The sequence below is a fragment of the Bidens hawaiensis genome, unplaced genomic scaffold (assembly GCF_021521415.1).
Source record: "Bidens hawaiensis isolate Kalapana, Puna unplaced genomic scaffold, B.hawaiensis_p1.1 tig00035420_1, whole genome shotgun sequence".
NCBI lineage: Eukaryota > Viridiplantae > Streptophyta > Magnoliopsida > Asterales > Asteraceae > Bidens > Bidens hawaiensis.
The window spans coordinates 145,892-160,110 of record NW_027496148.1 but is presented as its reverse complement, the minus strand read 5'-3'; the positions used below and the strand labels follow the sequence as shown (position 1 = coordinate 160,110).

General features: G+C 34.8%; 1 protein-coding gene across 1 annotated transcript; it reads right to left on the bottom strand.

Annotated features, from left to right (window-relative positions):
* Window positions 1-9,899: 9,899 nt before the first annotated feature.
* LOC143587243 (putative polygalacturonase At3g15720) lies at window positions 9,900-11,148 on the bottom strand. Its single transcript, XM_077068588.1, has 6 exons — window positions 10,983-11,148; window positions 10,859-10,888; window positions 10,562-10,769; window positions 10,388-10,469; window positions 10,181-10,289; window positions 9,900-10,103 (listed from the first exon to the last, which is right to left on the bottom strand). The coding sequence occupies exons 1-6, from the start codon at window positions 11,082-11,084 to the stop codon at window positions 9,900-9,902; spliced, it is 735 nt and encodes a 244-aa protein (XP_076924703.1). The 5' UTR covers window positions 11,085-11,148.
* Between the last annotated feature and the right edge of the window lie 3,071 nt (window positions 11,149-14,219).

Genomic DNA, 14,219 nt, shown 5'->3' with positions numbered 1-14,219 from the left:
TGTATTGTTTTAAAACTTGATTATTCCTAAGATACGATGGGCCGGACCCAAGTTATGTCTCGAGGGGTAATCAAGTGAAAGAAAATATTTTAGCGTCAGCATATTCACCAGCATTCGTTGCTGACGTATTTTCTTAACATATTGCAGGTGACCATAGTTAGAGCTTGGAAAGACGAAGTGCTCAAGATATCCGATGGCTCGGATCTTTTTGTATAAACTTAAATATTAGAATGGTGTTTTGTAATTAAACAAGTAATACTTTTTTTATAACTTAAAACGGGTATTTTATAATCCCGTCTTTTGTAATGTAAATATTATATTTTAAAATCCAAATGTTTCAAAAAACTTCTGCTTTAACACGTAACTCTGATTTATTTGTAAAAGTGGTACCAACTATTGGTCGCACTCCCAGGCCTAAGATGGGGGTGTGACAGTTAATAGTCTAAGTAGAAGAGTTTCTAATTAATTGAATTTGTTTTTATTTAATTGGAAAGAAAATCAAAGAAGTAGTTGTTATATATGGAAGCAATAGGGTTTGACCAATAAAAAAAGGCTATGTGTCCATAAACTCTATTGATTTAATAGTATAGGTAGATGATAAAAGATTGATATTTTATTTATAATTTCTTGCTAAACCATTTTATTTTGGAAGTTGTATTAACTTACATTTTAAAATTTGGACTCGTACATCACCTCTTGCTGTGGGACCCTAAAGGACTTTCCCTTGATCAATTCCTTGATCTTATGGCTGCCAATTATAGTAAGAATGTAAGCTACAATGAGCTCTGTGGACCCCAAAAGAACACATTGACTTTGCCTTGATCAATTCCTTGATCACAAAAGTTTAAAACACATATTTGACCAAAAAGAGCTTAACATGCGTCAACGACGCTAGATGAAAACTCTGAATTACTACGACTGTGAGATCGTTTATCACTAAGGCAAGGCTAACGTCGTAGCCGATGCCTTAAGTCGTAAGGAACATGAGAAATCGAAAAGAGTCCGAGCATTAAGATTAGAACTTCAAATCGACCTCATTGATCAAATCAAATCCGCTCAAACTAAAGCTATCAATGAAAACAAGATTTCCGACGAAAAATGTAACAACACCATTGACTCGCTAGTCAAATGTGACGATGGTATCCTTAGAATGGGAAATCGAATTTGGGTACCGATCGTTGGAGACTTGCGTGAAAAGATCTTAAACGAAGTCCACAAGCCCAATTACATGATGCATCCCGGTAGTGACAAAATGTATCAACATCTCGAATCGAACTAATGGTGGAATGAGATGAAAAAGGATATCGCTTCGCATGTGGCAAAATGTCTAACTTGTTTGAAAGTCAAGGATGAACACCAAAATCCTTCGGGATTGCTTCAGGAACCCGAACTTCTCGTATGGGAGTGGGAGTTAATAACCATGGATTTCATTACAAAACTCCCGAAAATGACTCGACAACATAATGCTATTAGGGTGATCTTCGATAGATTAACTAAATCCGTTCATTTCATACCATCATTGAGTCATACTCAATGGATAGATTAGCGCGTATATATGTAAACAACACCGTTGCTTTGCATGGAGTACCACTGTCTATAATTTCTGATCGAGACAGCCGTTTCACTTCTCACTTTTGGAAAAGCTTCCAACAAGCGCTTGGTACAAAGTTAAACCTTACACTGTATTCTTGAGTTTTTTTCCATGGGATAAGAAAGGAAATGATAAGATTTTAGTTTGAATCTTCATTCTTGAGTTTTTTTATAAAAGAAATGATAGGAAATGATAGGAAAACTTGGGTGTTTTAAGTCCCAAAGTTTTCTTGCCAATTTGGCATGATTTGGAAAGAAAGGAAAGGATAAATATTTAAAATTACCACTTTACCCTTCAATCTACATCTAATAATTGTTTTAAAATGGCTATATTTGTAAAACTACACATTTTTTCTTTTCATTTCCTTTTATTTAAACTAAAGAATGTAATTAACCATTTCTTTTCTTTCCCTTTCTTTCATTTTTCATTAAACTTGAGAATGCATTATATGCATGTACTTTCTTTTCTTCTCCCATCCTATCCAATCTTATACTTTCCTTTCTTTTAATTAAAAACTCGAGAACACAGTGTTATAGATATGCTGTTGGGCAAAGCGAAAGGCAATTCAAACGTTGGAAGATATGCTCCGCGCTTGTGTGATAGATTTAGGTGGAAGTTGGGATGACCACTTACCCCTAATGGAATTCTCATATAACAATAGTTATCACACGAGTATTCAAGCCGCACCATTCAAGGCATTATATGGACGAAAGTGTAGAATGCCTATGTGTTGGTCTGGATCCGGAGACAATCAATTATCTGGACTTGAAATAGTCCAAGAAACCACCGACAAGATCATACAAATCCGAGAACGACTTAAGACGGCACGTGATCGCCAAAAGAGTTACGTCGATGTCCGTCGTAAGCCGTTGGAATTCAATGTTGGTGACAAAGTTCTTTTAAAAGTTTCTCCCTGGAAAGGTGTAATTCGCTTCGGTAAGAAAGGAAAACTTAGTCCTCGATTCGTTGGAACCTTTGAGGTGCTTGAAAGAATTGGTATTGTTGCATACCGATTGCGAATACTCGAGGAAATGTGTAAAATCCCGGCCTCTCGTACCACCAATATTGTCCGCTTTGCCCCCGATGGGTTGCCCATCCGGGAACTCACGGCTTTGTTTTTGGTTGCGCAGGTAGAGACTTCCTAGGTGGTCACCCATCCTAGTACTACTTCCACCTAAGCATGCTTAACTGTGGAGTTTTCATGTGCTCCACAACCAACTAAGCCCAAAACACGTTGGTAATGTTATGAGGCAGGACATTACTTATGAACCAAGGATCTCTTTTGTCCACGGCCGATGTGGGATAGCCTAAGAGTGGGACGATGTTGTGTTTGTCAAGGGTGTTACTGATGTGCTCAAAACAGTCAATTAATTATCAACTAAATTAAACAAGTAATAAAAACTAGACCTAAGACTCAACTACACAAAACACCGGCAAGTGAACCGATCAATTGTATTAAAGCTAAGTAAGTCCTGAATATCGAACCCACAGGACTCTATAAATTACGTTAATTAACTAATTAGACTCGACTTACGACACGACTATTTATTATTAATGTTTTAAGGGGGATTTTAAACTAATATTAAACTAAGAAAGTAAATAAACAAGTAAACGAGAAACAAGCAATCAAAAACAAGATTGAAACCAATAAGAGAAGGAATCTACCTAGGTAAGAATCCCATGCATCAACAATCATCAAGCAATGGACAAATAACATGATTATGGAAATTTATTTCTAAACATATTCATCTAACAAAACCCTAAGGACCCTTGACTGAATCAAACGAAATCCCAAAGAACAATTATTAGATTATTAAGCAATCAGTATTATTGATTTCCGTAAAGTCATCAATTAGGGTTAATTAATAGTATCTAAAGCAAGCAATCTCACGAAACACTAAACTCTAGATAACTTGATAAGCTAACATGACATCATGAACATGGATTAACACAATAAGCATGAATATTGTCACTAACTATCCTAGCATGCAATTGACCAAGACACATGAACAATTCCTCACCTTACAACTATTGAAATTTAGCAAAACATTCAAAATCTTAACCAACTATTAACAAGCTTCTATGATCTAATACGCCTATTCAACCATAATAATCAAAACACCAAGTAAAGATTAAACATGAACCCTAAGATCTAAAGAACACAATCAATAGAAAACAAAATCCATGTGAAGAAATAGTTAATAATCAACCAAGATAATAAACACTTATACGCATCATGAAAGCAAAACCAAGTCTTTTACTATTAATAAAACGAAACCATAATCAAACAATTGTCCAAAGCAAGAATCAAGTTAAAAACATGTTCATCAAACCTAGGTAGACATGAAGTCTAGCCTAGAATCATTATTAAAAACAATCCTAAACAAGTATTCAAAACAAAGAGGAAAGACATGACAAATAATGAACAAGGAACGAAAGTCAGAGCGATAAAACCCTTTGCGATTGATCCTTGAACACCCGGATGAAAGAACTCTTGATCCTCCTTGGTTCCTAGCTTCAAATCACTTTCAAACCCTTGATAATTCTCTCAAAATCGGCTGCCCAAAGTTGTATATTCGGCTAGGAATGCAATAGTATATATATATAAACGAGCTGGGCTTGGAATTGCGAAGATGGGCTGACCAGGAGGCCTAGGCGCCATGCGAAGGCATACTGCCTTTCACCTTCGCGCGCGTCGGCGCCTCTTTTGGTGACCAGAAGGCCTAGGCGCCCCGCGGCCCCTTTCTTAGCGTGCGGCGGCGCCCTCCAAACATAGCCTACAAAATTTTGTTGTTATTTCTTGTTAAATCTTTGCCAAATCTTGATAATTAGCTCCATTGATCTCCAAGTAATTATGAGAAACTTCTAGAACTTGCTTCCTTTGCTTCTCCAAGCCACCAAATATATGAAAACATAACTAAACATTAGTGAAGCAATCACGTAACCGTTTGACGAACAAAACGAACATAAGCACGAACTTAACCTTCACATGATATGATAGAAAGAATTAAAGCTTAACATTCAAGACACCAAAATATATAAAACATAATAAATAGATAAAACTTGACTCAAAACCTTAAATAATAAAAGATAAATGGAACTCGAACTAAAATGAACTCAAAACATTAAATGGACATAACTTTACAAGGGATTCGAGATGTATAAATACATGTATATCAGTTACAAACAACCCACCTTTGGACTCATCGTCCTCGATGAGGCATGTCCCATCATCCCGAACGGCACAAGAGTGGATCCGATACCACCTGTAATATCCCGGCCACTCGTACCACCAATATTGTCTGCTTTTCCCCCGATGGGTTGCCCATCCGGGAATTCACGGCTTTGTTTTTGGTTGCCCATGTAGAGACTTCCCTGGTCACCCATCCTAGTACTACTTCCACCTAAGCATGCTTAACCGTGGAGTTTTCATGTGCTCCACAGCCAACTAAGCCCAAAACGCGTTGGTAATGGACATTACTTAAACAATTCCCTTGGGGCGAGGTGGAGTGGAATAATGGTAAAGTATGTGATGTGATGCATACGTGAAGTTTAGGCTATGTGGTATGCTCTAACCCATCTTAATTCCACAAAGGCACATCATCACTCATTATTCTCTTTTTCACTCCATCTTACCCAAAGGAAATTGTTTAATCGTTTTAACCGTAACATCCTACATTTGATTATAATAATAAAATAAATGTCGTTTATTTTATATCGTGTCGTTTATCGGTTTAGATAATAAATTGTACATGGTTGGGCTTGGACTTTAGAAGATAGAATAAAAGATGGAATGGGCCTTAAGTCCATGAGCTTAAGGGAGTATAAATACCCCTTAAAACCTAATCCTTTCCATTTTATCCATCTCTACACCATAGCCTACACCTTGGAAAACACACACAAACACTATCGTTTAACCCGAACGAAGATCCGAAGGCGAAAACCCGAGCTTGTTGGTGCTAGATCGTTGTGAAGAACCAAAACAACATCAAAGACTAGCTCGTGTTCGTAGTTTGACTCGTTTAAGGTACGTTTATATCTAGAAATCGTTCATATGGTTCGATTTGATTTGGGAAATCATAGATCTGTGTTAGTTTGTTATAAACGAATCCAAAACAACAAATCTTATGGAAATTGATCAACATTTGATGGGTTAATTATAAACCTAAAGAACCCGTATATATGTATATAAATCGCACCTCGTAAATGTAAATATTTGGATGAACGGACGATTAGGTTTTGTAGGCGCTGTAATTCCGAATCCATGGATACCAAAATCGTAATGTTTCGTTAAGAAATGAATGTTTAATTGCAGATCTAAGAAACGTTGACTAATCTGTGTTCTTGGTGATTTTGACTTTGACCTTCGAGTCAAGGTCTGGATAAGATGGAACAATTCGTTATAAAGAGGTAACGAATTAGTAAACCAGTTCGTCATAGCAGGATAACGAATTAGTTCACCAATTCGTTATGTCCAATTAACGAATCAGTTTCCTCAGTTCGTCATGATCAGATAACGAATCAAGTGATTTGTTACCCACCCAATTCGTTAGGATAACGAATTAGGCCAGCGATCCAGGATAACGAACCAGATAACGAATCAGGTGATTCGTTACTCACCCATTCGCTAAGTCCCGATAACAAATTAGACCACGAATCAAGTCATGTTCAGACAACGAATTGGAATGACGAATCAGTTGATAATATGACGAATCAGGATAGCGAATTAAGGAAGAAAACATAGCGAATCAGAGGAAAATCGCTATAACAAATGAGGTAGCGAATTCGAAAATAGTTAAAATCCTAATGGAAAATATGTTAAGATAGTTATCAAAAATAAAATTTTTCCAAGCTAACCCCAGCCAGGGGCTCTGCCCCTTGGACCCCGCTAGGGGCTGCCGCCCCTAGAACCCCGCTGCCAGGGGCGCTGCCCCCGGATCCCCGTTCGTTGTGGGTTATATAAAGATAGAAATACGATATGAGTAGCAATAGTTAATTGATACATGTACATATTATACACACAGCTCAAGAAAGGGATTACCATAAACGGTGAACATAACCGCATTCAGGTGAGTTTCTAGCCCCATTTCCTTGTTATGTTTTCGGGGCTGTGTGCATACTCGATGTGATAGTTAATACACTTACCATAAATGGTAAGTGTATGCCATGTATGATTTATATGTTATGAATGTATATCTTAAATATGAATGAAAGCTTGTCGGTACGTGAACGATCTTCGGATATTGCACGTGTTGACAAGGGATGTATGTTTATGATAGATGAATGTGTATGATAGATATATGTACAACATATGAATATGTGTGAATGATTAAAGAAAGTATGTATGTTAAGGGCATGTATAGACAGTATGTACGGAGATGAAGAAAGAGGGATCATACCCTAATAATATCTGAGATAGAGAAGAAAATGATTAGACCCTAATAATATCTGAGATAGAGAAGTAAAAAGGGATCAACCCTAATAATATCTGAGATAGACAAGAAAGGGATCAGACCCTAATAATATCTGAGATAGACAAAGAAAAGAGGGATCAGACCCTAATAATATCTGAGATAGAAAAGGAAGGGATCGGACCCTAATAATATCCGAGATAGAAAAGGACAGTAATTTATATAGTACGAAAGTAATAAAGTATGAACGTATGCATGAACTTATGTAATGAAAGTAAATTAGTAAAGTAACGATTATGTGTCTTGGATGCATAATCGGAGGTAAGTGTATGTATGGTTTAATGTGTGATTAACTAGAACTCACTCAGCGTAGCTGACTTTTAGTATGCACGCTGGTTAACAGATTGAGACAACTGGTTTGAGAGGGACACATGGCAGGATTGAAGAGGCTGGCATCTGAAGATTGTCATGATGTTTTGAATGATATAATTTATGTTATGTTTTAAAAGACAATTTATGGATAATTGTAATGAATGGTTGATGTTTTATATTATTCCGCGAAAGTTTTAATTAACTCTGATATTGCACTAATTTTGAACTGCGTTATTTTACTAATTTTGACGTTTTATATTATGTTTGATGTTTTATATTTAGAACTGCGTTTTTGACGTTATTTTACTAATTTTGACGTTATATTTAGAACTGCGAAAGTTTTAATTAACTCTGATATTGCACTAATTTTGACGTTATTTTACTAATCTCGTGAAAATAACGTTAAAAGTGACGGACGGTTAATCAGGCATCATGTAGTGGCGTTGATAGCCGAAAGACAAGGGTACATGCACCGATCAGCCGGTGTCCCGATGATTGAGTGCTATGTGCCTTATGTCCAAGGCTTGATGCAAAACTACTATCGAGCCGGGGGTCTCACCGGAAGCAGCCTCTCTATCCTTATGGGGTAGAGGTAAGGCTGTCTACATCTTACCCTCCTCAGACCTACTATAGCTTTGCTATTTGTGGGATATACTGAGTACGATGATGATGATGATGATTTAGAACTGTGTTTATGAGTAAATCCAACACCAAATGTAGGGCACTGGTAACGGGGCCTTACATTAACTTCATCCCACTCCTATTAATTGTTAATTTAATATATTGTTATTTATCTTTTAATCCGTTAAAAGCATAATCCAAGTCTTTTTGTTTAACTAACTTAACACAAGTGGGAAGTGGTTTAATTCATCTTTAAAGTGCCATGCCATTTTAACTTAAGTTAAGATTAGAGTATACCCTATGACCTTAGGGGCGTGAATATATACCCTATACATATAGCCTAATCTAATTCGTTAAATTTTGTTAATTTAATATTTGTTCTTCCTATATTTCCTTAAGTACATGTGAATGTACTTTCCTTTTTATCGGTCTATGCTCGGGATTTGTTGATGTTAACTTTATGAAGTTGGAATATAAGTTTAGAATGAAAGTTTATTAGATTTTTTTTATTAAAGTAGATATTATTATAAAACTCAATTTGGGTCGACTCCAATACTCCATTAACAGGCCTTTGGGCTTTGACACAGTTTTAAAAGAACAAGGCCTAGATATAATTTTGATTGGTCCATTTGGTTAATGCGCTGGCTCAAATCTGTACAAGGGGAGTGTTTACTTGGCTCAAATTTGTTTTGCGCCTAATTGAATTGTTACTTCCGCATATTATCAATTTATCATACAGTTCTTCAAATCCTTTTATCAGTTTATACATAAAACTACTTTTTATCCACCTGTATTATGAGAATTTTTTTAAATTTGTCGTTTCTAATATTATGAACATATTTTTTTGGATTTTAATTTAATTTATTGTAAGAAAGTTTGTAATATATTTGTACCTATTTTGATCCATTTATGTTTGGATATGTTTATTTTTTTATGAAACATTGAATGAATCATCTACTTAATGTTTTGTATTTGTTCGTTTGTGTTCATTTAAGTGTGTTCGATTATGTTCGTTTATGTTCATGAGTTGTTCATAATGGTGATTCAGGAGATATCCTACAAAGTAGGGGCGGTTTGATGTAGGTGACGATGATGATTGATGCATGAGAGGAAAGATTAACGATGGTGGGTGATAATCAGAAGTTAATATGTAATGAAGAAGATAGACCAACAACATAGAATATGTAGTAGGGGAAATTAAATTAGGGTTTGATGATGAAACATATTTCACAAATAAATAAGATATTATAACCAAGCTATATGGGTTTGGTGAGACCCATGACCCGCTAATATTTGTTAACCTAAATGAAATGTTACCCCGTTTAACGGGTCCAAACCGGGTTAAATCAATGAGATTTCACCATTTAGAAATCAATTCGTCTCGTACGTTACTGATGCGGTACAGACAATCGCTTGCGGTACAGACGATCGCATCTGGTAGCAATTCTTAGTATTGTCTACAACAAAAAAGGTCTATTTAGAATGGTTTCATTACACGGTCTTATAAAACAATATCATGTTTTAAGTTGATTGAAAAGCACGTACCAGTTATGATTGAAGCCAAAAATCTGAGAATTTAGAGAAGCAAATCCATAGAATTGAAGCCAAAAATTAGTGTCTAAGTCTTGAAGATATATAAAATTCTTAGTGGTGTAACAAGGCAGAAAGAAATGTAGGAGATTTTCACCTATTTCTTCATTTCATGGATTTCATATGAGAGTTGCTAAATAGAATCATATTCTGGAAATTTGTGTTGAAATTTGTTTGGCAATTGTTATAGTTTAATGGAGCCAAGAACACATGAAACTCCATAGTTGATACATGTGTATATGTGCATGTTAACAAGTAATTTTCTTAAAACCTCACTAATTTATTATTAACTCAAATGGGTTACATATATAAATCTAATTGCATATAACATTTGGGTCGGTATCAACAAACTCTCCTTGGGCATCAACAGATGAGTCATAAATACCTACCGGTGTTAGGCACTCATGATTAGAACTTTTAGGATGATCGCAGTAATGTTGATTAATTATGATTGGATTTTTAACGTTTTCCAGAAATATGTCCTGAAATACGATCCCCCTAGCGTATCCCGTTCCACCCTACAATTCACCAAATGGTTATGGTATTTAAAAACGTACAATAGGAAATATCTATAATTTATTTTATTTCATTTTACCGGTACTGTCTTGATTCTTAATCCATTTGTGGTTCCACTGATGTTACAATTTTCCACACGTACGTTTTCGACTGTGTCATGACCATGTTTTTCACCGAGGCTTCCGATACTACGTACAGAAACACGTACATCAGTGATTGAGTGAAGGGAAATTTGTGTAGATAATATAACAACCAACATTAAAAAAAACAATTGATCATTTCATACCTTATGCCATGACCCGGTCCACAGAACACCCTCGTGACATTGATATCGCTTACACCACCATTAATAGCCACACAATCATCGCCTGTTTTTATCGTATCAGAACTGATTAAACATTACACTAGATAGAAAAAATTATAGTTATATAAGATGTAATTAGAAATATAAGTAAAAAACCAGTTTGTATAATAGAGTCATGGATATTTATTTGTGACGAAGAAGAGATGTCGATCCCGTCTGTATTGTGGGAGTCTCCTGGTGCTGATATTTGAAGATATCCAAGATCTACGTCTTGGCTATTGCAAATGCTGATATGAAGGCTTGGGCTGTCAACATGAGTTGTGCCATTCAGCCGAAGGCCATCGCACTCGTTAAAATGTAAAGCCTAAAACGATTTGCATTTACATGTTAATTATTTACTCCAACTCATGTCCAAAATCGATCTTTAACGTAGAGAGCATATATATATCTTACCGTTGGGCGCACACATTCTTTGAATTCTGGCTGCATAAAAGAACAATTGAAATAATAATTAAGCTAGCTGTTTATGTTGTACGTTTGATATATGTTTTATCATATATGGACTCAGAAAACTAACCTGGTTTCCCCACCACACTGAGCCCTCACCATTGATTTGGCCAGGCCCGTTGATGTTGAGTCCTCCAATGGAAGTGAAATATAGCCAAAACCTGTTCTTCATGCAATCTATCCATTTATCTTTTGTCTTTGGTGCAACGATATTGCCTAAAAGCTATTCATCAAAACACAAATTACAACGTTAGTCACGTTAATTAATTATCATACATTCTTTAGTCACAAATTCAGTCACACACACACACAAAACAAAAAAAATTAAAGAATTTAAGAGATGCAATAATTATATATGTATTTGAGAAATTAAGGTAAATGTACACAGTTATGAGAAAACAATATACCATTTATAAAAAGGTTTTCTACAATATTAAATTAAAATAAAAGAGGTGGAAATTATTTATATGTGTTATTCAAAATAAAACTATAAACGTACTTTATTTTAAAAAAGAAGCTTTTTTTAATTACCTTTTGAGTTTTTTTAGTAAAATTAAAATGATATATATATGTGATATCTAAGAGAGATCAAATTTTCAAATATATTTACATATATTTATTATTCGAACTTTGTAGTGGTAAAAAGAATAACAAAGACGTAAAGAAACCCCTTTTACATTTTCATAAAGGAAAAGACTAGAGTATATATAAAGCAAAATAAGAACGACATGTATATATTTAATAGATGTTAAATAAGAACGATCGATCTTTTAGTTGGATCGAGTGAATCAAAACTTCCGTCCTTGTTATGTAACTGGTATTTGTTTCTCTTGCTCTTGTTAGTTCTTAATAATAAAAGCCATTATAAAAAGAAGATATATATTTTGTTTCTTAAAATTTAACGAGCTCATGCATGCCTTCTTTTCCAAACCAGCCTTTACAATGTCAAAAAAAGAAAACGTGACATTAAATTGATATATGTGTTCTAGGCCCAGTTTTACCTGAATATACATCGAAGAGGATACACAGGGACCACGGAATGAAACTGGGCTTACTAAAAACGACTTCGTTGGTGGCATGACCAACGTGGGGTCTGGCGACACGTCTCTACAAAAATCATCCCACGCTTGACCGAAAGCCTGCGAACGTAAACCTAATTAGAAAACACTTAACCGGTCTCCTTTTTATCAACCTTTTATTTTATTGAACAACAATATTCTCTCTTTATTTAACTTATAGAAACTTACATTGGTGTCGTCCGTGTCATCGTCTCCTATTGCACCATAAGTGGTGATGTGGGCCCACGTATTGAAGACCGGCTATTATGTTTCTGGAGGCCCAAGATCGCGCAACAAAGGGTGGCCCACGAAGCTCCGTTTCAGGCCCATTACCAGTCGAATCGAAGCTTGAGACAAGGAGCACATTGTGGCAAACGCCTACGGCGGTTTGGCCCCTGTCTGAAGCCCAAAAACGACTCCTAAATAAAGTTATGGGCCTTTTATTGTTTTTTCAGCACTTTTTATGTTTTTATTTTTGGGTTTGTGTTTGGCCCATGGCCCGTTTTAGGTCCATTTCGTAGTAGAACTCTTATTTATATGTTGGTGATGTAAGATGAACAATCAGACTTGAATATTAATAAATTTCGTTTTTCTCTTCATTTTCCCTAGACCTTTGGGTGGGATTTGGGAGTTTTGAAGTTCATCACGGGTATTCACTGAATCAACGTGATTCGATCTTCGTTTTGTTTATACCGCTGCATCAAGTGGTGACATAAAAAATGGCTGCATTCACGTACATAAGGCTGTAACAAAAGCTCAAGATCAAGAAGACTACCATGATCAAGAAACCCTGCAAATTAAGTGGAGAATTAGGAAATGTAACATGATTAATTCCTATCATATATATGTTGGTCATATATATAATTCCTTACAATTTTGAAGGTATGTGGTTATTCTGCTGTTGTTTGATTGCAATTTCCCTTCCATCCAATTCCAATTTATATTGTGACAAAATGTAATTAGATTAAGTGCATCAACATGCATGTGTACGTGCATGCTCATGGAGATTTAGCTTTTTGTTCTTAACTATCAATAATAAATGCATATTATTTTTTTTTGTATCATGAAATGAGTCGAATATTTAGGTTGATACAGAACTTTACAGATTAATTTGTTTAGCATTCATGGTTTTGTTGTTCAAGTTGTTAGTATTGACGGTGGTTTTGGTTAGAACATAGATTTATGACAATTTTAGTTCAGGTTTTATATGTATTAGTCCATGCAAATTCTACTATTATTTGTGCATACGTATTTTTTGTATCATGTATAATAAGTCCAATATTTTTATAGGTTGATATAGAATTGTTATCAAATTTTTTCATGCTTATAATTATATATTAATTTGCTTAGTATTTATGGTTTTGTTGTTCAAATTGTTAGTGTTGACGGTGGTTTTGGTTAGAACATAGATTTATGTGTAAATAAACTTCTTGTTAAAAAGGAGAAAAAACAGAGATTTATGACAAATTTAATTCTGTTTTTTTTTATTATTAGTTATTTGGAGTTTTGGTGTTATATATTTGTTGCTTCCCGCAAAATGTTATTAAGTTTTCAGTTTGGTTTCATAGAATTTGTTTTACATTTGAATGGACTTTTATAAATGAAACATGCATGATCTTTTATAGAAAAAGGATATCTTTTATAAAAGGTGTGTATAGATAGACTTTCGCAGTGTGTTAGTCAGGCAATTTTAACCCGTTTCATTTCAGAAATTACATATTTGTTTCACAATTCACATTGGTCATCCAGACTAACAGTAATGTTATTTCACCTAGTGTTAAAAATATATATTATCTTTTTTAAATGACCATCATACTTATTTAAAAAAAAATAGTACTTATTTAACATCTTGTACCAATAAAGTACATAATTCTTACACAATATGATTGTTTGCAAACATAACATAAACATAAATGTTCAGAAGCCGGTCTTTAGCTATGAAGAAGCCCTTGCTCTAATGCAAGTCGTGCTCAATAATGTCACACCCCAACCTGCGGCAGAAATGTCAGGATGTAAACTGATTGTCACAGCTCACAAGGTTACTATCATGCAACATTATAAGTTTCAATGTCTATTAATAATTTCAAATAAACAATTATTCATTACAATATCTCAAAACAAACACAAATCAAAATCATAAAATTAATTGTCTCATTGAATTTCTTCTAGCATAAGTCCTTAAACGATATTCTAACTTCAACTACATCATACGATGATCTGCATATGCGTTAAAAATAAAATAGTTTTGT